The sequence below is a fragment of the Colobus angolensis genome, unplaced genomic scaffold, assembly GCF_000951035.1.
Source record: "Colobus angolensis palliatus isolate OR3802 unplaced genomic scaffold, Cang.pa_1.0 Scaffold151, whole genome shotgun sequence".
In the NCBI taxonomy this organism is placed as follows: domain Eukaryota; kingdom Metazoa; phylum Chordata; class Mammalia; order Primates; family Cercopithecidae; genus Colobus; species Colobus angolensis.
In genome coordinates this window covers 3,188,595-3,210,694 of record NW_012114611.1, presented here as the reverse complement: position 1 = coordinate 3,210,694, position 22,100 = coordinate 3,188,595, and the positions used below count along the sequence as shown (strand labels likewise).

The window sequence follows — 22,100 nt, the reverse complement described above, 5'->3', positions numbered from 1 at the left end:
AAAGGAGTCTTTAAGCTCCTCAAGAAGGGCTAACAGAAACCCTCATCACCAGGTGCCACGAGGGAACGGAAGCGATCACAAGGGGCAGGAATGTGGCAAAGCCACATCTTTGGTGAGAGGCCGTAACCCCAGTACTTACCCTGTCACCCTTGGGCCCAGCGATACCAGCTGCTCCCCTCTCGCCAGGCATTCCCTGAAGACCTGGAGGGCCCTGAGCCCCAGGGGGGCCTGCTGGGCCAGATGCACCCTGGGAGGGAGGTAAGAGGGAGTCTGTAGTGGACAGCACCTCCCCTTGAACCCCTGTTCGTGGAGACTGGGTAACCAGGGCCCCAAACTCCTCTTCCTTCCCTTCCTCCCGTGTATACCTCCTTTCCAGCTCCATCTTCCGCCCCCCACTTCTATTCTTCCTTCCTCCTGAGCCTGCTCCCCTTCTCCCTGCTCAGTGGGACTCCCAGACTGCCGAGAAGACCCCTACAGGACACAGCCTCACTTACTTTGGGACCATCAGTGCCAGGAGTGCCGGGGAGGCCACGGGCACCTTGGAGGCCCTGGGAACCAGGAGAACCACGTTCACCTGGGAAACCTCGTTCACCCTGCGGCAGAGACACCAAGAAGTGATCAACCAAGAGCAATGGGGGAGAAGGCCCAGGGAGAAGCAGGGAGGTGGGGAAAGGAGCAGGAGCCTAGAACCCAGGGCAGGCCCAAGAAGGCCGCCTGCAGTGGCCAACAGGACACTCACCCTGGGACCCACGAGGCCAGGGGCTCCAGCTTCACCGGGAACACCCTGCAGAATAAAGAAAGATGTGTGAGAGTGAAGTCTTCATGTCACAGACCCCCGAACAGTCCTCCACGGCGGGGCTGACCATCACTCCTCCATGGGGGACTGTGTCATCTGTGGAGGCTGGGATGTGGGTCCAGGACATTCCCAGGCCTCACAGGGCTCCTCATGCCCTCTTGCCCTTGCCTCCCAGGCATCAGAAACGGCCTTCCCATCTAAACAGGTTGCACGTCCAAAGAGCCCCATACTCACCTGGTCACCTGGTTTTCCACCTTCACCTGGCGGACCAGGAGGGCCAGGAAGTCCCTAGAAGCCAAAGTGACAAGCATTATCAAAGGAGTGAGTTTGCTGCCCTGGCCCCCAGGGAGGCACAGTATATGGTAGACCCAAAGGAAGGAGGCAACAGCAATGAGAGCCAGGGGTGCAGGGAAAGTTCAATGCTTGGCATCCTGCAAGAGGCGTGGGCCCTCCAGCGATGGTGCCTGCTGCTGTCCCAGGAAGCCCTTAATATGGCAAAGAACTGGACAGAGAGCCTGGTCCAGCCACCTACCTGGAACCCAGATGGCCCAGGAGCACCCTGCTCGCCTCGTTCACCAGCAGGTCCCTGCAGAGGAAAAGAAAAGGTGAGCTGAGCCAGTGTTCCAGAGACCCTGAGAGCCACAGCTAGTAGGGCCCAGGGGAGGTCAGCAGGGTGGGCAGGACAGGCGTCTTCCTGCGCTGCTCAGACAGTACGTGCATGCCTCGCTGCACTCCCATTAGCCACCCACACTCCTCTCCACCAACGTGGGTCCACACAGCCTCCTGGGACACCTTGCCTCAGAGCTCAGAGTGAGGCTGGTGTACCAGCTTAGCCCACATCCACATCTGTCAGCTCCATTATTGGATGGATCTGTGGTCTCCCACCCCCACCCCTCCCAGCCCCTGCCCCCAGGGTCACCTGGGGAGGCTAGGAAGGTACTTACAGCAGGGCCAGGGGGTCCTGCAGCACCTGTCTCACCATCTTTGCCAGGAAGACCCTAGAGGGAAGAGAAAAAGACAATGTAATGACACGCTTTTTTTCCCTCTTGAAGTCCCCCTAGGACTGGGCAAAGGTACTTCTGGCCCACAGTTTCCAGACCTCCACGATACCCCAGCTGAACCCCATTTCCACACCTTTCCCTCCCTTCCTTCCCAGGCCCCATCTTTTCATAGCTGTTTTCAGCATGGAAGCCTTCCCCAGCTCCCTGGTCTGCTGACCAATGGCAACCAGAAGTCTCCCTGTGTAGACACCCAAAGGGCCCAGCCAACATGGGGCTCAGCCACAGGGATCAACACTCAATACAAGGGGTCCCAGGCCATGCCATGGGGATGCCATTCCCCTGTCCTCCCTGCAAATGTCCAGCCAACACCAAACCATGGGCAGTGGGGAAGGATACTTACTCTCAGACCAGGAGCACCAGGCAGTCCCTTCTCACCAGCTTTGCCAGGCTCGCCCTAGAGGAAAGAGAGGGCAGGGCCATGGGGCAGATGGTTTGGTAGGGAGTTAGGGGCAGAGCGGGCTGCAGGGACTGAGGCTTGGGGCCACATCCTGATGGACAGCCGAGATAAAGCAAATTACCAGCCCTTCTGTTCAGGGGCCATAATGGCAGCCAGCCTGCTGGGCACTGCCACATGGAACAATGTATGGCTGCAATGCCCCGACGCTCTCTGGGGCTGTGGATTTTCCCCAAATCACATGCAGACCCCCACTGCCACCCATGGCACAGGAGCCCCACTCATCACTGTCCCTGGCTAAACTCTACTCAGGACCCAGCCCTTTCCCCAAGAGGTCAGGGAGGTAGGTAGCACCACATGGAAGGCAATGGAAGAACAAATTATTACTTACATTGGCACCTTTGGGGCCAGGGAAACCCATGACACCAGGCTGCCCGCGAGCCCCCTGAGGACCTGGAGGTCCAGGACGACCATCTTCACCAGGGGCTCCCTGAAAGAGAGAACACCATTCTCATAACATAACATTCTCATAACATAGACACTCTGACTACATCCATCCATCTACCATCCACTAAGGGCCTACACGGTAGACCCAGAACTTGGCCCCAGTCACACATGCTCAGTATCTAGGATTGACCACACCACACTCATGGGCCCATCTACAGCAAGACACCGCTGAGCTTAGAAAGCTGCCCAAGAAAGTGCACACGCAATGTCATCATTCCTCCGAGGATAAGCCCCAAATGCATAATGGAGTGTCATTTTCAGAGCTCACGGCTACTGCACAGGCTACATCTGGCCCCAGTGCCTACCATCTACCCCCCACCGCATTTCTCAAAATTCACAGTACTCCAGGCCTCCCCAACCCAAACTCCATCTCTCTTTTCTCTTGCCTCCCCAGGGAGATCCCCCCACCCTCCAGCAGCCCTCAGAGGATAGACTTACAGAAGGGCCAACTTTGCCTTGAGGACCAGCATCACCAGGGCGGCCAGTGAGACCCTTTGTTCAGGAGACAGAAGAGGGTGGGGTCAGGAGCCGGCCCCAGGACCTCCCAATCCTGGCAGTGCAGGGCTGGAGGGAGCCAGCCAGGAAGGGCCTGAGAGTCTGCCCAAAGTCTGAAGCCAAGGGCAACAGCGGCTCTGCTACTTACCCGGGCTCCAGGAAGTCCAGGTTCTCCAGGACGTCCAGGGTCACCATTGGCTCCCTTGGGACCAGCAAGACCACTGGGCCCTCGCTCTCCAGGAGCTCCCTACACAAGGGTACACAGGGAGTCGGTGGGATACCATGTGACCAGCGATGCAAAGAGGGACCCCAGCCCCTCTTCTCCCACTCACCTTGGGACCTGCCAGACCATCTTGACCTGGGAAACCGCGGTTGCCAGGAGCACCCTAAGGAGCCACAGGGAGGAGAGGCAGTGAATGAGAATGGCCCCTAACCCAGCCAGGCTCCAGCGGGTCCATCCCACTAACCCACCAATCCCAATTTCTGGGGAGCAGTAACTGTGGTCTGCAGGATTCTCAGAGGTTAACTTCTGGAGCCTGTCCCCCCTTCCTGGGAAGGAGTTCAGACTGTTTCATGTCAGCCTGGCAGTGGGGGGCACAACTCAGGGTCAGACTCCCTCTCCCCATGGTGTGGATGGAGAAAGAGGAGGATGACATGCGGAAAAGTCATGGGCCCCGACCAGAACACGGACCACAAGGACTCCACTTCCCTCTTGAGATCACAGCCCCCGTGGGATAGAGCCTCCTCATTCACTTACTCTTTCTCCAGGGGGACCGATGGGCCCAACACCACCAGGCTCTCCACGGGCACCTCTCTTGCCTTCTTCACCAGCAGGTCCAGGGGCTCCCTGGGGGCCAGCGGGGCCCTGAGGACCACCAAAAAAGAAACAGAGTGAGCCTTCACCTGGCCCTGGAGCAAGCCTCGACTCAGAGTAAGGAGGAAATAGCCTTGGCAACTGTTTCAGGGCAGGGGGAGCTTGAGGATGAGAGGCCATAAAGGACCAGCCATGGCAGAGCAGAGGGAAACAAGAGGGCGTAAAGATCCAGCTGTTCACACTGGCCAAGCCAAGGATGGGAGCTGAAGCTGTATCTGGGCCTTCTCAACCCTGTTAAGTCTCCTCCAGGCATAATCTGAAAGGACCCAGACTGGGGGATAGAGCCCCGGGGGAGGTAGGTGGTGGGCCGGTGGGGCAGTGGGGAGGAGGTGAGGAGGCCTGTGACCCATAGAACAGCAGTAGAAAAGACAAGGGCGTGGGGGCAGATACTCACAGGTTCTCCCTTGGGGCCTTGTTCACCTTTGAAGCCAGCAATACCAGGTTCACCCTTGAAAAGAGAGGCAGGTCCTCACACCAGATTCTCTCCAGGGAGCCTGCCCCACCCCAGAACCCCTGTTCACGATGCCCTCGGATGGAGGCCGCTGTGAGGCCAGGGCAGGAGAGCGTGGGAAAGAGGGGTAATGGGGTTTGACTCCAGAGATGTCAATGGGACTTGGGGGTCACTTTGGGCTCTTACCGTCTGACCTTTCGGGCCCAGAGGACCAGTTGCACCTTGAGGGCCAGGAGGTCCCCGTGGCCCAGGGAAGCCAGGAGCACCAGCAATGCCAGGAGCACCCTGTCAGCATGAGCAGAATGGAGGGGTGTCAGGAGAGGGGAGAGGCAGGACCAGGCTCGCTTAGGTGAGCAAAGTCCAGGGGCAACACTCACAGCAGATCCTTTGGCTCCAGGAATTCCATCTGTTCCAGGGTTACCCTGAGAAAGGAGACATTGTCAAATAAGCAGCAAAGAATGAACCCCAACCACCTCCAGCCCTCCAGGGTCCAGATCCAGGGACCTGGCATAGGTGCTGTCCATTTCAGGGACATTCCCACCACGTGTTTCACGGGGACGATGGGATAGAAGGGGATACATCTAGAGATGGGGACAGGCATTGGGCCAGAATGAAGGTTTGGTGATTGGAGCCCATGGCCGTCAGAGCAAAGTACAGAGTCAAGAATTCCAAGGCCATAGACCCCAGACCCCCCAGGCCAAAGAGAAGCTGCACTTACAGAGGCACCAGCAGGCCCAGGGGACCCAGGAGTACCAGGTTCACCACGAGGACCTTGAGCACCTTCAGGACCACGGGCACCAGTGGGGCCAGCTTCACCCTGAGAAGAGACAGGAAGGATGAAATGAAAAAGAGAGGGGACACAGACCTCTAGTGGGCAGGCAACAGCTCAGGGCCAGCTGCGAGCACAGCCCTGGATTATGCACATGCACCCAAGCCCGCACCTGAACATGCGCATACACACACAGGTCATGCTGCCATTTCTGTCCCTGCCTGACTGAGCTAATGACTTGATGACTTCCCACACCTGCCTCCTCTACTGCTCACCTCCTCTCTACATAGTAAGCCTCCACGTGCCACGGCACAGCTACGTACTACAGCAACGGACAACCCACGGTTCCATCGACACCATCAGAAAAGCGTGGGCTGCCATCTTGGCACCCTGGGATGATGGATGGACACCGCTCTCTCCTCCCACCTCCTGTTTTTCTATTTTATTGAGGAACTGACGTCACTTCTAAGTCTTGGAACATCCGGGCTCAGAGCACCACCTCACTCCCATCTGACTGACGGGTGAAGAGTGACACCCCGGCCCTGGCCCCAGTCTGTTCTCAGTAAGCCAGAAATCCAAGACAAAAGCACATGGGGACTCTGCCCCTCCTTGCTCTCAGTGCAGCCCAATTCCCCTTAGAGGGGGACTCTGGCAAGCCCCCTGCCCCCAAAATGGCTTGTGCTTTTACTTTCATTTTTTCCTAAAAATTACAACCCACTCTAGATGGCAGAGTCCCTGGGGAGGGCTGCCGACCTGGAGAGAGGGCAGAGCCTCCTCAGGTTTCTTCTCAGAACATTCCTGCTTCACTTTGGTAATTATTATTTTCCAAAGGTCAGCCCCCCTCACCTTCCGCTGTCCCTCTTCACAATGGGTCTCCTTTACCCGGCTCCCGGGACCTCAGACACTGTCTGGTTGCCATGGAAACCCCCAGGAGGGGAAAAGCAACCTGATGCCAGTGACACATGGAGGCTCCTTATTCATTCCCAGGGACGTTCACACTGGAATCCCTCCTGGGCTGAGGGGCCTGGCCCTGAACTGGCTGGCCTCCCACTGGCCTCTAGTAATCCTCCAGAGAACTCCATTAACATGGTTTGGAAGAGCCAGGCACCCCAAATGAAGCAGAAACCTGGAGGGCAGCAGAGGCTCCCTGCCTGTGCCCTCTTCCCTGTCCAGTTCCCTCCAGTGCCCGTCAGGGCCCCGAGCTTGCTCAGCTGTTGGGTCTCCCCTAGGTTTGCTTCCCTTTGCTGCCACTCCTGGCTTTCTGCCCCTGCCAGGCCTCTGGTGTATCCCCATCTTCTTCTCTGTCCACCTCTCCCCACACCAAAGTTGTAACTGGATCTCCCACGTTTTATCTTCTGTCTTACTTTCCCTCCAGGTGAGGCTACATGTGTCTGGCTTTTTGCCCTGCCTAGATGGAGGGGGCAGTGGGTGGGGTGGCGGGGAGCTACTTCTCAGAAGGGAGCAGGTGGTTGTTGAGGGAGCAATGAGCAAGGGTTACAGGGAAAGGACAGCTTCTCGGCACCCAGAAATTCCTGACTGGACAACAGGGCATGTACCTTGGCTCCAGGAGCACCAGGGAAGCCAGGACCACCAGCAGGACCGACAGGACCCTGGCGAGAGTAGGCGGATGAGAAGAGAGGTGAATGCCAGTTCTGACCTCCAAAGCGAGCCACCCCCACCCCTCACACTCCTTCCCTCCTCTATACTGATTTCCCTCCATATCCATTGTGGCTAAAAAGCCTTGGATGAAAATTGTCCCCATTGCCAGCGTCCCCAGGAACCTTTGCCTGGCTTCAGAAGGCAAAGCAAGTTTCTGACTACATCTGTGGTGAGAAGCAGAATCTCTATTGACCTTCCTCCTCTAAAAAGACTGCTGAAAGGATGGCTGAGGAAAATGAGCCCATGCTTCAAAGCTTGTTATCAACACACTCAAGTGATATTTAAAAACTACTTCTCTTTCTTCCTCCTTTCCAGTAGACATCTGAGTGCTGCTGTGGTTGCACCCAATAAACCCTGCAGACTTCACCGGGCTGCTTAATAGGACTTAGAGCACAGCAACAACAATGACCTGCTGAGGATAAAATGAACTTACCGGAGGCCCTGCGGGGCCTGGCTGACCATCGTTGCCTCGGGCACCCTGTAAGCAAGAAGGAAGTGACCATGAGAGGTACCCACAGGCCCTGTCCATCCCTGCTTCTGGCCCACCCTTACAGAAAACGAAGGAGGCACAGTGCCTGGGGTGTCCCAGGGCTGAGCACGAGGATGGTGAGGTGTGGGCTTCAGCTTTGGTGTCTGTGTGAGTGGGTGACCAGAGGGTAGTAGTGGGCTTCTTCTAATCCTTTTTTTTTTTTGAGACAAAGTCTGGCTCTGACGCCAGGCTGGAGTGCAGTGGTGCGGTCTCGGCTCACTACAACCTCCACCTCCCAAGTTCAAGCGATTCTTCTGCCTCAGCCTCCTAACTGGGATTACAGGCATGTGTCACCACACCTGGCTAATTTTTTAATTTTTATTTTTAGGAGAGACTGGGTTTTGCCATGTTGGCCAGGCTGGTCTGGAACTCCTGACCTCGGGTGATCCACCCGCCTCGGGCTCCCAAGGTGCTGGGATTACAGGCGTGAGCCACTGCACCTGGCCCCTAATCTTAAACAAAGCTTAAATCATTTCTTCTTTTCTTCAACTTCAGTTCAGACCCCAAACATCCCTAACTTCAAGGCCAAGTGATCATTTAAAGACTGAGAACTGAGTGTAAGGAAAGGAAACAGCGAGACAACCAGGTGGACTCAGTGCTTCCTGCCTTGAAGTGCTTTCAAGGCTTGGTAAACCTCTCTGGTTAAGACTTGGTTAAGGCCTCCGCTTGGTTGACTCCAGGTTGCCTCTTCCTCTGGCCCATCCCCAGACAACCTGCTCTTATGGAAAACAAAGATGCTCACAAGATGTCTCCCACTGGCTGCCTGATGGGGCAGGGCACCAGCTACAGTTCAAAGACTACATCTAAGCTCAAGCCCTAAGAGGCTTTGGTTTATAAAGCAAGGCAAGGTTGCCAGCTCCTTCTCTAGGACTGGACTTGGAGGGGGAGGGTTTTTCTGCCAACTTTGTGGTTGCACCCCTCAAATGCTCTCTCAGGGTTCCTTAGGGCCCAGGGAACTCTTTACCCAAACTCTGGGGGCCACAGGCTGGGTGGAGCTGGGCCTAGGGCCTAACTGAGCAGGTCAGGGGGGACCTTTCCCTGCTGAGTCCTGCCTTCCAGTCTCTGCCTCTCCTTAGAAGCTAGAGAAGGATGCTTTAGGGGGAGCTCGTGTTTTAAATACAACTCAACTCTTCTTCCTGGCTGGGGTCCATTTCTCCTAACGGAGACTCTCCAGATTGGCATTTAAGAGGAAAGCAAGAGAAGGCTTAGAAAAAATGTCAGCAGGAACATAAAGCTTCAGGATTGGCCACAGCCCCTCTGGGCTGGCCTGGCTGCTTCGGGAAACTGTTCCTTGGGAAGCTCTGGAGCACCCTCTCCTCAGAGGTCGGCCAGCAGGGAGGCCCAGGCTGGGCCTGAGCGAAAGGGAGCTGCCACACTGCTCTGAGAGGCCAGAACTAGGCTGGCATCTGTCACCTCTCCCTGCAACAAGTCTGGAGAGAGGACACAGTCAGGCCCAAGGGAGGGCACATGACCACAGCAGGCAGACGCCAACCCAGCCCAGTCTCTGGGCCAGCCTTGACACTAGACCAGCACGTGGATCTCTGTGAGCCTGCCCCATTTCTGGGGCCTGCACACCCTGGACACTGCACAGCCCCCTTCTGGAAGTCAAGGCTGAGAAGGCCGCTGGGAGACCACAGAGTAGGGGCCTCGCAGAGCAGACTCCAGAGAGGAGTCTGATGGGAGGGGAGAGGGAGGAGGAGCAAAGAAGGGCTCAAAGGCAATGTTGTCAATCTTCTAAGCCAAATCCTATACACGCTGCCAGCCTAACTACCATGGGGACAGGGACCAGCAAAGAGAACCAAGAAACAGAGCGGCTGTGCCCAGGAAGGAGGGAACAAGGACAAGGGATGGAGGTTGTCTTTAGCCCGTGCGGACTAGGGCCACTGCAGCTCTGAGCCTCGCTAAAAGGCCACAAGCCAGCATCCTGCTAATCTGTAGAAACGGCACAGTGTTTCTTGGCAGCCCCAGTGCTCTCTAATCCCCTCACACAAAGTGACCCTGGGGCAAGGCACTTCAGCAGCTCTGGCTGACAAAGGGGGCCGGGGTCGAGGCTGCTGCTTATTTCACTGATCTGTCATTGAGGGAAACTTCTGCCAAACAAGACACATTAGCTGGAAAGCAGCACAACGGAGTGAAGCTGATTTATTTTGGCCAGCCCTGCAAGGACCTGTGAGGAGGGGCCTCAGAGCTTGGGTGGTGGGGGTATGAAATCAGCAGAAAGCATAATCTTTCTTAAACACGGCTTTCATCGCATCACTCGCCTGACCAAGCGCCTACAAGGACTCTCTATTGCTAAGGAATCAGAGCTAAACGCCTCCGTCTGGCACCCTGCACCCTCCCTCAGCTGCCAATCCCCTCACCCTTAATTTCCCACATTAACTAGAGGCCACCAGAGTCTGAGGCTGCAAGGCACCATTTATCTTAAGCTATTTCACTTTTCGGTGTCTCAGTTTTTTCATCTGTAAAATTGGGAGAAGAATAGAACCACCTCTCAGGATGTGGAGGAAGATGAGACGAGGTAAAACATATAGGGTATTAAACACAGGAAGTGCCTATGGAATGGTGGCCCCCGGTACTATGGCATAATATCACTCACAGCAGCAGCCAGCATAGAGCCCTGTGAGTTGATGCTCACCTGTTCCACTTTTCTAGGGCATCTGAGCAACCAGGAAGAACAGAGAGTAGCACCGTGGTACTAAAGCCAACTAAGTCTGTCTGTAAACTCCAACTGGATTGCCCAGGGAGTGGGTGGCGTCTGTTGAAGGGATTACCTGATAATCTGGATTGGTTAAGAGAATCCTGCTTTCACCCATCCACCCTCCCATTCCCATCCCTCCTCCTTCAACTGTGCAGACTCAGCCTGGGAATTTTTGATGGGCACACGCAGGGTGAATTCTTAAGGGATAACAACACTCCCTATGCTTCATAGGGTTGTTTCGAGGGTCAAGAGAAACAAAACTGTAAACTCTAAAGTGCTTGGCAAATGGTGGTGTTTGGCTCTGTCAATTACTCACCGCAGCACCAGCAGGGCCAGTCCGTCCTCTTTCACCAGGCAGGCCACGAGGACCCTGGAACACACATGAGGACAGCCTAAGCATGAGTTGGCTTCACGGTGCTCAGGGTGATCATTTCTACCTGTGGGCCCTTTGCAGATACCAGAGGAGAGGGGGGGTGCACACACCCAGGAAACCAAGGACCTCCTGATGGTGCTGCCTCCTTGACTAGCCAGGATGCCTCAGATCACACCCAACGGTTTTCTCCCCAGGCATAACACACAGATGTTCCTGTTGCTACCTATTGGGAACCTTTGTTACAAGCACACCTTGCTCCTTGCAGTAGATGAGCTTCACAAAATGTTGAGACTCAACAGAATTCTTTAAAATGGGAGCATCTTTAGTGTGTTAACATGGCTATCTTAAGGAAATGTTGGTGAAATCTTGAACAAATCATCTATCTAATACATTTTGCTTTTTGCTCACAGTCAGATGAAATCTACAACATTGAATATGAACTTTGCACAAAGGGAGCTCTTTGCAGCCATCTGATAGTCTGAAGAGTCTCTGATAAGCCTTCCTGGAGGGTGTCCATACTTACCATTGGGCCCGGAGATCCGTTCTCACCCGGGGAACCACTCTCACCCTGGAAAAATGATGCACAAGGTCAGTGTCTGAGACCCCATTCTTGGCCCCCAGAAAACTCCTAGGGAAGACACCAAAAGCCCTAGTCACCTCAGCCCGCACTGACACAAACTTCAGTCCTGTGAAGGACAATGCCCTGAGCTCTCCAGGTCTGCTGCTGGCCCATCAGGATGTAGGGCTGGTGTTCCCAGCCACGGCTGTTCTGAGGAGCTAGTTCCACTGAGCTCCACAGTGTCTCCCTGGCTAGGAAGAGGGACTCCTCAATGTCTCTATCCTCCCCATCCCATTGCACTTTCTGGCCTCTCACCTTCACACCAGGGGCACCCGCCTCTCCCTTAGCACCGTCCAGGCCTGGATAACCCTAGGGAATATGAGAAAATGTTCAATCACACTTCTGGGAAACTCAAGTTGGAAGAAATGCACGAGCCCCAAAGTGCTTTTCTCTCCCCGCAGGCATCTCTTCCTTCCATCCTCCTCACCCATGATACTTACTCTGTGACCTTTGACACCAGGAAGGCCTGGGGTTCCTGGGAAACCACGAGCACCCTGCAATCCAAAGTGGAGGTGTTCAGAGCACAGAGTAAAATAACAGGGGGAAGCTGCCCTGGGTTGCAGGAGGGCCTCCAGCTCCCTTGGGCCACCAGGGCATTGTCTCCAATCCCCACACTTGGACAGCTCTTTCAGTAAAACCCAGACCACCCCTCCCCATACCCCCCAGTGGTATAAATAACAACTGCCCAGCCTCCCTCATGGGAGCCTGAGTGGAGATTACAAACATGGTCGTGATAAATATAGGGGCTACTGGTGTTGCATCTCAGAAGTGACCTCATTGAACTGGATGCACTGGGTTTAAGACCACGGGGAGGGAGATGCTGGGAAAGACGCCTGAGGCTGGGAAAGGTGGTATTTACCTGAGGACCAGGCGGACCTCTTTCACCAGCTTTTCCAGGTTTTCCAGCTTCACCCTGAAGGGAGAGAGAGATACCCCAGCTTCCTCAGAGACGCAGTAGCATAGTGGGGACACCCCAGAGGGCTTCCCTCCTTCCAGCCGTCCATGCCTTTGCCCACTGGCTCACTCATCTCCCTCAACTCCTTCAGACTCCACATGCCTGGATGCCTTTCATGGTTCACGATTTATTCTTTTGGACACATGCATAGCCCATAGGCAAGCTCCTCTGTCCTCACCAGCCTCCGACTTCCCCTGAGAGGCTTTTTCTCTCCTCTCCTGGGCTCTGCTGACTGGACGTGCTCTCCCGGGCTCTGCTGACTGGACGTGCTCTCCCAGGCTCTGCTGACTGGACGTGCTCTCCCAGGCTCTGCTGACTGGACGTGCTCTCCCTAACCTTGAGAGACTTTTACTGTCTAATGCTATTCATAAAAATAGCCCAAGAGTGCCAACTCTTGTCTCTTCATTTCGTTTGCATCCTTTGTAGACATCCTGACTCAGGCTGCACTTTTTCTAACTCATTTACAATTAAGATAATGCTGGGTTGTTGAACGCTTCTTTCTTTGTTTTTTCTTCTCTGCATCTTTCTGCCTTGTGTTTTTCTCTCTCCTCTCATTTCTCAATTTCCCTTCCTGGGGCTAATGATGTTTTAATTATTTCTCTTTCCCTTGGATCCAGAGCAGTCCCCAGGGAACTTGCCAGCACAGTCACAGTGGCCATATAGATAGGAGATGGCATCAGGGTTTGGGACAGCCCAGTCTTGCTCCTCAAGACATCTCCACCCTGGGTGCCTCCCTGTCACTCCTCCAGCATACACCTTCTCCAGGCCCTTTCAAAGGAGGCAGCTCCTCATTTGTCTACTCGTGTATACTCACATCATCACCAGGCTTTCCAGGGGGACCAGGAGGACCACGGGGACCCATGGGACCCTACAAAGGAAGACAGTTTAAGAGATGGTTAGAGCGGGAAGACACCTGAGCAATGGACAAAACTTGGACATTGTAGTTTTGGAAGCCAGTTCTTCTTTGAAGAAGAAAAATGGGAAGGTCAGAACAAAGGTGCAGAGACCATAGTGGGATGCAGCAGCAGCACAGGCTGGGGTGACCCAGAAAGGGGGCTGGTAGGACAGAGTCCCCTGGTGGTCCTTGCCACACTGGGCTGTCTCTCAGAGTTCCTCCACAGCTAGGAAGTGACATCTGAGTTTCCTTGGGGCCACCAACTGTGGGAAAGAGCTGGGCAGACCCTGGGAGGGACAGCAGCTGTGGTCCCAGTGGTCTATCATTACAGGCTCCCCCGAAGAGAGGACAGGGCCGTGTCAGTACTCACAGAGACACCAGGTTCACCAGGTTCACCAGGATTGCCTTGAAATCCTTGAGGCCCCTAAAAAGTAAAATGAGGACACCAGGTGAACCCCTATAAACCACTAAAACATCATAGTGCTTGGGAATCATCTGTGACACCATGGAGGCGAAAAGACTTGTAGGTACTTACAGGAGCACCTGCAGGGCCTGGAGGTCCTCGAGGTCCCATGGGGCCCTGCATCAGAACAGAAAATGAGGGGTTTACTGCACATGCTTCACCAGTGGCCTCCAGTGTGCCATCTTCTCCTAGCCAACAGCCCAGACAAAGGACAAGAAGTTACTCTGCGGGCAAGGGGCCTAGAGTAGCTGCTCCCTCTCATTTCCCACTCCCCACGCAACACTCTATTTTTATTTATAGGAACCATTTGGACAGAAAAACTGGCCTTGCTTTCTCCTGGACAGTAGCCATGTTTACTAAAGGCTGAGTTTCATTTAGCATGTGCCAAGTCAGAGCTGCAGGGCTGAGATTTCCTGCTGGAAGTCTGTGGATGCTGGAGAACAGTAGCTGCTGTCTGCATTCTTCAGTTCTCATTCCAAGAGCAATAGCAACTGGCCTTCTAACAGATCAGCCTATATGCATCTCTCCATCTTCATTCTTCTTAGTCACTCCAGCGCATCATTAAAAGTGGCATCCATTGCCATTAAAAACCAAATACTTTGGGCTATCTGAATGGGAGGTTACATAACTATGGAGGAGAGCTGCTCTAAGCAATTATCTGTGAAGCAGAGGTTGTCAGACTCTCTGGCTCTGCTAAGGGCCACCTCCTGCCATTTTGGCTGCAAAGAACTAGTGTCTTTTCTTACCATTGGTCCTTGCATTACTCCCATCTGGGCGCCACCAGCCTTTTCATCAAATCCTCCAGCCATCTGGGCAGCAAAGTTCTGCAAAGAAACCCAACATTAGGAGGTTGAAAGGCACTAGGTCTTCCCTACTTGGCTAGGTAAGCTCTATCTGGATACAAAGAACTCTACTGAGATAAACTCTGATTGTTGGAGACTAACCTATCATTGATCAGAATTACCACTGATGCCTGGAAAGTACTTTTGGGAATGGATTATAAGGTGGCAAAATCTGGAAGGGAAAGTGTTATTTGGAGAAGTATCAGTTCCTCACATGTCATTTTATAAAATTATTTTTATGTTCTAAAATATGACAGATATTATTTAACATATATGGAGAAACATAACCAAACCTTCTAAGGGTGTTCTTTATTCTTTAAGACTTTAATGCCCAGCAAAAGACTAAAATCAACAGTCTTGGAATATTTCAGCAAGAGATGTAGTAGGCATCTGTGAGCCCATTTAAGTTTAAGAATTTACAATACAGCAATGTCAAAACAGCAAACCTGCAAAAACTAGGCAATCATATAATTTGCTGATTGGTTTGATTCCAAAATTGACTTTAGCCACACACCTTCACTCAGTGGAGTTCTTTCATGAGAGTGAATAGTTGCTTGGAATGTACTTGGCAACGACCAAGAATAAATGTCTTCCAAGGACAGTGGTCACTCTTCTTCCAGGGAAATACAAGTGCCCAGTCATCCTTCCTCCTAACCCTTACACCCACCCCCCAGCATCAACCACATGGTACAGATGCCTGGAAGCCAGGTAACTGAAAACTTTCTTTATAGAATCCCAGTTAGTGAAAAAAAGCCAGCCCTTAGCACCACAGTCTCATGCCTAATATGTGACTCTACTAAATTATAGGCCTGAGGGCAAAGCCCATAGACAGGCCATGTACACACTGCTGGCAGCCCTGGGAGCCAGCCAGGTAAGTGCAAGTAGCAATTTAAAAGCCACATTTCTCGGGGGAAAACCTGAAGGAATGGGAAGTAAGGATACTTACTCCACCAAGACCAGGGGGACCAGGGGGGCCAGGAGGACCAGGGGGACCAGGATTTCCAGGGGTCCCAGGTTCTCCATCTCTGCCACGAGGTCCAGGGGCACCCTTGGCATAAAGAGAAAAAGTCATCAATGGGAAGCAGTGTTTCTCCAAGAGCCATCTGTCCCTGGGCTGCTGTTTAAGAGGTGACCAGGCTCTTAAACACATGGTAGGGCCTTGGGGGACCTGGGAAGTCCACCAGAGTCAAGCAGCATTGCTTTTTACTCACTTTTTCACCTTTGTCTCCACGATCGCCTCTGGGTCCTTGTTCCCCTGCAGGTCCCTGCAGGTGAAGAACATGGTAAGACGACAGCAAGGCCAGGAACCTGCAGGTCAGTAACTCGCATGCAGTGAAGAAGGGACGGAGAAGGGGATTTCCCCCTTTCTTACCTGAGGCCCAGGAGGTCCTTTGGGTCCTACAATCTGTGAGAGAGAACCCCACAGGATGGTTAGTTAGAGGACAGCACAAGGAAATGACCCATTTCGAGCAGCAACTGGGACACCAGGTGAGAATAATTTGAACTTACATCCTTGATGTCTCCAGGTTCTCCTTTCTGTCCCTGAAACATGAAACATTCACAGGATTAAGCTGAGTAAGCCCACTAAGCCCCTAGTCTAAAAGCCTGCCAGCAGCTCCTGTGTTGAGGTGCCCTCTGAAACAGATATCTTCTGATGTCTAAAAAATCACAGACTGGATTAGCAGAGCATTGCTTTTGAAGCAGGAAATATAAAGGCAAAAAAATATAAAAAAAGAAAAAGAAGAAAGCCCTTACCTTTGGTCCTGGTTGCCCTGCAAGGGGGAAAAAAAATAAGAGAGAAGAAGAAGGTAAGAATCTTGAGATGGAAAAATACCAATTCTTGTCACTCAAACACTCATTAGATCAAACAAGTAAAAGGACACAACCAAGGAAGGTGGCAGCCTCCTGTGACTCCACTGAGCCCCTCTGTTGGGGTGTTAGGGCCACTGTGGCCCTGGGGTTGCTGAGGTCCCATGAGGAATGGAGGTGACCCAGACTTTGTTATTCAAAAAGCAGACAGCATGCAAAAGAAAGGAGCAAGGGCAGCACAAAAAGGCAAAGAAGAACTCAAGATCTAATCAGCCACGAGAAGGAAAGCACAGATTCAGTCTCTCTTCCCCCAACAGGGTAGGAAGCCCTTCCCGAACCCCAAGCCCTCCCAGAGGAAGAGTTAGGCACTTAGAAAGGTCTTACATTAGAGCTGCGTCTCCTTGAAGCAAGCACAAATAAAAACACAAAAACAGCAAGGCATATGAGTTATGAAGAGTATCGGAGCATCAGATCCTGTGCCATCCCCAGTCAATAACCCCTCCCTTACAGTAGCAGCAAAATAGTAAAGGCAAGCAACACTTCGCTCACATGGGCCCCTCAGAAAGGATCTGGGAATCTGTACATTAAGGAGCCAGTGTTGCTGAAGTATTAAGGAAAGGCAACTTCTCACTTCCCTTACCACAGCCTTCTCTACTTCAGCAGGAAGGGGACAGCAAGAAATACCCAAAAAATCTAGACAAGTGTCCCCAGTCACTCTGCAAGGAGATAGGATAGGACATCTGTATGAATGCTGGGAAGCATATATATCATCCACCAGCACTGGATCTAACTGGGAGTTTATAACCACCCACCACAGTGCAGACACATGGGGCTCTGTCTCCATCCGTCACCACTAGAACTCCCAAAGCCTAGCCCTTCCCTCTGCTACTATTTTGCTTCTGAATCAGTGGTCAACTCCAAGAGAGGTAATAGCAGGTAGGAAACTACCACCAATGTTCCATAACTCAACGAGGGAGCCTGTCCCTACTGTCTCCCCACTAGCTGGCAGAGCTTTCTTCACACTGAAGACCACATACATGGAAGTCTTCTAAGGAGAAGAGAAGATGTCAGTGGCAGAGGAGGAATTAATTCATGGATTGGCCAGACAGAGCATTTGATCTCCATAGTGGCTCTAGTCATTTGCAGAGATGATTTCAGAGAGGATTTTTTTTTTTTTTTTTTTTTTTGTAGCATCACATCTGTCCTTCATGTGTCTTAGAAGCAAATGCTTTTGGAGATGTTGGGCAAAGAAGGACCCCTCTAGCGTCTCAAACTCCCTTACTCAGTTTCAACCTGCAAGTGAGAAGTGGCCTTTCATTTCTACCCTAGCTGCCGAGTCCCATGGATAACTAGCCCCTCTGCTTTGCAGAGACGACCAGCATCTATGGGAGCATGTTTGCGGTGCTTGCAAGTAATTTATTTATGTTGAACAGGAAATAAATAAATTACAACCACTGGCAGTGGCGAGGTCAGTTGGGCAGATGGGGCAGCACTCTCCGAAGGGGATCTCGGGGCTGAGGCAGTCTTTCACGTCTTCACAGATTATGTCGTCGCAGAGGACAGTCCCAGTGTCACAGACACAGATCCGGCAGGGCTCCGGCTTCCACACATCCTTATCATTATACCTCTGCCCATCCTGCACACAGCTGCCAGCCTCCTCTGCACCAAGGGTGGGAAGGGAGAAGCAGAGAGCCAAGGGAAGGAGGGGGTGGGGAGCCAGAGAGAAAAAGAGAGAGGTTGCAGTCAACTTGACAGAATTCAAATGCTGAAGAATGTAGGCTGAGGCCACCTGGACATATAGAACTTAAAAATTATTTTCCTAAAACATCACTGAGTTTTCCATGTATTCAACAAATATTTATTATGCACCTTGCACCATGCTCTCTATTCACCAGTGAAAATCTTGACCCAGCAATGAAGGTGGGGGGTTACTATACTATACTATTCTCTTTACCCACCTAATATGGGGGAGACCAGGTGATGGGGTGGGTGGGGGGACTTGAAGGGTGAGCAGAAGGGAGGAGATGAGATATTCTGAATAGGAACTCTGGGACTACAAAAAGAAAGGAGACAGAAAAATGGTGAGACCTGCCCTCCCCCAGCCCAGGATCAGAGAAGTCTTCTTTCTTCTGCCTTCCTCTGGGAATTATGGGATTTGCTAAATACAACTGACAGCTAACATTCAGAGGGGATGTAGAAAATTCTACCTACAAAAATTGGAATCTATAAGCAGCCAGGCTCCAAAAATAGACATATAAGAGAGGGGGGTGAAAAGATAAGCTATTAGACTTAGGATCTTGTCTCATTCTTTGAACCATATTAGAATTAGGACTAATTTGGGGTAGGGATAGACCCATTCAAACGATACACGTGGGGCTTGGGCAGGCTATAAACTACTTAGGAGGCAAGGGGGCCAAAGCGCCCCCAGTTCTGACCTCCACCTGTAGCCCTGCTTGGAGATGCCCTGCTTCCAATCTGAAAACAGCACCCCGATTTGGGGAGCAAGGGTCCTTGAATACCCGGCTAGGGCTAAGATTGGCCAGGCTAGGCCTGGCCTCCTCCAAGAATGCAGAGGAAGAATAGCCGGGACTAGTCCCCTCCACCAGCGCCCTGCCGTCTGGAATTCATGCTGCAAATGAAACCTGTGCTGACAAGAGCGCTCCTTAGCAGCCAAGGACTGTAGAGCCCGCACCACGTGCTAGGGAGCGCCCAGCGCTGTTTTTCTCATCAAAATCCCCAAGGCAATGGCAGCAGCAGGAGATGAATAATAGGAAAGAGCCACAAACCCAGAGGGTGGAGAGAGAAACGAGCCTGCCCACTGCTCTTTAAGGAGAGTGAAAATCTAAAGATAAACGTTCCTTTTTACTTTCCCACTAGGAGAAATACGCTCAGCCTTTGGGCAAGATAATCACAGGAGGGCGAGAGATCCCAGGGAAAATACAGAAGTTGCTGGGACACACCCACCGTTAAAATAGCTGGAGCAGTAGAATGCAGGCGGTGAGGAAGGTGTGGGAGAGGAGGCGTCGGTTAATGCGCTCCAGCCCAGACTAAGGAAGAGCCCACCCACACCCAGGAGGACCCAGCGAGGAGAGGGGGAAATGCTTGGAGAGGGGCCACTCCCCGTGCGGATCAGATTTCCCGGGGAAGGGCGGTCCGGGATGCGCGGGCGCAGGGGCGGGGCTCGGCTGCGCTGGGTGTGAGAGCCGCTGGGTGACTCTGTGGCTGCGGCTCTGGACACGGCTCGCTCACAGACATTGGCAGAGTGAAAAGTGGGATTAAATGACTGCCCCAGGAAGGAGCCAGCGCCGTAACCGGATCCGCTAGGTGTGGACGGAGGAGCCCAGCACCACCATAATTGCTGCTCCAAAACGGCTGCCGATAGCATCCCGGCGCGCCTGATCCGGTTCCCCTCATTACCGCAAGGGCGTATAAGTGATTCTTTGTGGCAAGCCAATTAAAAAGCTACCTCTTTCGGGGAACTGTTTTGCTTCACCGCCGCTCTGCGCAGGGCTGGAGCCGGGAGGTGGCGGCGGGCGGGCACAGGGGGGCATTGTGGGAGAGGGGGTCGGGCAGTACGAGAGAACCCACCGGACCTCGTCTCTCATGAATGGGGCTTTTCTCGAGCGCACACAGAGCCCGATTCACAGGTCTCCGCGAGGAACCAGTTTAAATAAATACGGGCAGCGTTTCAGCCCCATCTGGAAGCCATCGCTGCCAATCTCCCAACGCAAACAAGCCTCACAAAGGAGGATTGAGATCTCTCCCCTGAGCCAGGGGCACTGTCGGAGGCGAGGGCTCTGAAATGCAGATGAGGGTCAAAGACGCCGCCGCCAATAAGTTTCTCAAACTCGTGGAAAAATGGGAGGAGGGGTGTGGCCGAGCTCTAGGTTTCTGACATTCCTGACGTCCATGCAGACTGAGCATTTCCCCACGTCACACCTAGGTGTCCGCTGACCCCAGGCGGGGGGAGGGTTACAAAGGTGGGATGCTCCAGGGCGCAAAATCAGCCTCTCGATGCAGAATCACACTCCCTCTGGGAGGAGGAGGAGCGACTGGAAGGTGTGGGCCGGAGAAGCTGTGGAATCACTACCTCCCAGGAAAGATGCGGCGGTGAGAGAGCTCTACCGCTTAAGCAAGTGACCCTAATACCGGATGGAGTATTTGAGAATTATTTTAAAGTCACCCAGCTAATTCCATTGCGAACTAAGGCAGGGGTCAGTCAAGAAGACATCTTTGTGGGCGTATGCTTGCAAATTTAGTACAAAAATATAGTCAGTCTGAGTCCAGGCCACGTATAGTCACGCTGTATTCCTCAAACGCCCGGGAGCGCGCCTCCAGCTTAGCGCACTACCGGGTGACCCGGCCAGAGTCTCCTGCTCCCGGCTCCTCGCAGCTGCGCCGCAGGCACCAGCCCTGCCCCCGCCGCGCTAATGAACGGAAAGCCCGCCTGAGCCCGCCGCCTTCCACGCTATCCTTGGAGACAGCCTGGTGGCAGGAGAGGGCCCACAGAGCCTCGAAGGCAGAGAACTTTGATTCTCCCTGCCGAAGAGTTTCCCTCTGCGATTGATTTACAATCTGTAACATACAAAGACAGGGCTGGAATCCCAGCCGTCGGAAACGTGCCCAAACACGTGGAAAAAGAAAAAATCCTCTCTACCTAATACACTTTCCAGGCTTCGTTTGTCCTGAATATAATCCCAGACAGTGGACCTTACCAAAGGAGGGGTAGAAAGAAAGGTGCAGTCCGAACAGCCTTTGGACCCGACTACAACAGCCATCTCTAACTATACCGGTTGAAATAGTTGTAGCAATCGTAACAATCGACCAGCCTGCCCCCCTTCCCTGACACACACACACACACACACACACACACACACCACGCAGCCTGGCTAGGTGAGTTCCAGAATTTAGAAACGTAACTCATTGTAGTACCTTGGGGCGGCGGGGAATGGGGTAAGACCGCGGGGAGGGGGGCGCTATTTTCGGGGGAATTTGAAAAGCACTGTCTGGTTGGAATGTTACCGTCTTTCAGATGGTTTCTCCTACTGGAAGTTTCTGTACCCTTTATCAGAAGACAGGCGCAGGCGGACAGGAGGGAAGTCGAGATGAGCGCGAGGGCTGCACCTTGCTCCAGGGCCAGCTGGGTGGGGAGAGTACCCTAAAGAGGCGCTGAGGTCTCAGAGGGCCTCTCCGAAGCCGTTCTTTGTGGCCTGGGATTTCAGCCCACCAATGTCAGAGTGTTAGTCCCCTTTGTCTAACTCTCCTTTGAGCCCACCAGCCACCAAGCCTTGAACAGGCTGTGAAGTCAACCCTTTGGCGTTTGCTTGCTCCCTCTCTCGCGTTCTCTCTTTCCTACTTCTCCTAAGTTCGATGAGTTGAGATCTGTTTTTGCAGAACTCGAAGTGCTTCGAAGAGGCGAGTTGCGTGCATGTGCGCCTAATTATCAAAGCTGGTGGAAAAGAGCGCATTTATATCTGTGCGCAAACTTCTCCCAGCCAACACTTTGCAAGTTCAGTATTCTAGCGCAAAGTAAGGACTTGCAAATACTTGGAACCGCGATAGGCACCGAGGACCCTGGGACAGAGTCCTTGACTCCCAGAACTCTGCTCGGTGAACTCCTGCGTGTCCCGTACCTAAGTCAGCGAGCTACGACCCCGGGAGCTGTTTTAGCCCGGAGCCGTGGGCTCCAGAGCTGGAGAGGGCCGGGGAGAAGGATGCTGAGGGACGCATAGAAGGCAGGCAGGCAGGGGCAGGGGACGACTTACGGACATCCTGGCCCTGACACCGAAGGACAGCGGCGACGAGCAGCGTCAGCAGCACCAGCGTCTGGGGAGCCCCGAGGCGAATCATGGCTCACCGCGGGGCCTGGCTGAGCCGGGCCCGGGCGGAGCGCAGCGAGGCGGCAGGAGCA

General features: G+C 53.3%; 1 protein-coding gene across 2 annotated transcripts in view; it reads right to left on the bottom strand.

Moving 5' to 3' along the window:
• The window catches only part of COL2A1 (collagen, type II, alpha 1), a 31,382-nt gene extending 9,282 nt beyond the window's left edge, over positions 1 to 22,100 (bottom strand). Inside the window, exons 1-34 of one of the 2 annotated variants that reach the window (XM_011936264.1) lie at positions 21,955 to 22,100; positions 17,642 to 17,848; positions 16,136 to 16,152; positions 15,890 to 15,922; positions 15,753 to 15,785; positions 15,592 to 15,645; positions 15,327 to 15,428; positions 14,285 to 14,362; positions 13,611 to 13,655; positions 13,446 to 13,499; positions 12,995 to 13,048; positions 12,085 to 12,138; positions 11,666 to 11,719; positions 11,481 to 11,534; positions 11,130 to 11,174; positions 10,550 to 10,603; positions 7,440 to 7,484; positions 6,904 to 6,957; positions 5,297 to 5,395; positions 4,956 to 5,000; positions 4,765 to 4,863; positions 4,522 to 4,575; positions 4,011 to 4,118; positions 3,586 to 3,639; positions 3,402 to 3,500; positions 3,197 to 3,250; positions 2,643 to 2,741; positions 2,198 to 2,251; positions 1,741 to 1,794; positions 1,329 to 1,382; positions 1,031 to 1,084; positions 740 to 784; positions 495 to 593; positions 140 to 247 (exon numbers count right to left, since the gene is read on the bottom strand). In XM_011936264.1, coding sequence (XP_011791654.1) covers positions 140 to 247; positions 495 to 593; positions 740 to 784; positions 1,031 to 1,084; positions 1,329 to 1,382; positions 1,741 to 1,794; positions 2,198 to 2,251; positions 2,643 to 2,741; positions 3,197 to 3,250; positions 3,402 to 3,500; positions 3,586 to 3,639; positions 4,011 to 4,118; positions 4,522 to 4,575; positions 4,765 to 4,863; positions 4,956 to 5,000; positions 5,297 to 5,395; positions 6,904 to 6,957; positions 7,440 to 7,484; positions 10,550 to 10,603; positions 11,130 to 11,174; positions 11,481 to 11,534; positions 11,666 to 11,719; positions 12,085 to 12,138; positions 12,995 to 13,048; positions 13,446 to 13,499; positions 13,611 to 13,655; positions 14,285 to 14,362; positions 15,327 to 15,428; positions 15,592 to 15,645; positions 15,753 to 15,785; positions 15,890 to 15,922; positions 16,136 to 16,152; positions 17,642 to 17,848; positions 21,955 to 22,039 — 2,301 coding nt within the window. In that variant the 5' untranslated portion in view covers positions 22,040 to 22,100. The remainder of the gene's footprint in view (positions 1 to 139; positions 248 to 494; positions 594 to 739; positions 785 to 1,030; positions 1,085 to 1,328; positions 1,383 to 1,740; positions 1,795 to 2,197; positions 2,252 to 2,642; positions 2,742 to 3,196; positions 3,251 to 3,401; positions 3,501 to 3,585; positions 3,640 to 4,010; positions 4,119 to 4,521; positions 4,576 to 4,764; positions 4,864 to 4,955; positions 5,001 to 5,296; positions 5,396 to 6,903; positions 6,958 to 7,439; positions 7,485 to 10,549; positions 10,604 to 11,129; positions 11,175 to 11,480; positions 11,535 to 11,665; positions 11,720 to 12,084; positions 12,139 to 12,994; positions 13,049 to 13,445; positions 13,500 to 13,610; positions 13,656 to 14,284; positions 14,363 to 15,326; positions 15,429 to 15,591; positions 15,646 to 15,752; positions 15,786 to 15,889; positions 15,923 to 16,135; positions 16,153 to 17,641; positions 17,849 to 21,954) is intronic. The other variant, XM_011936265.1, reaches the window with a different exon arrangement.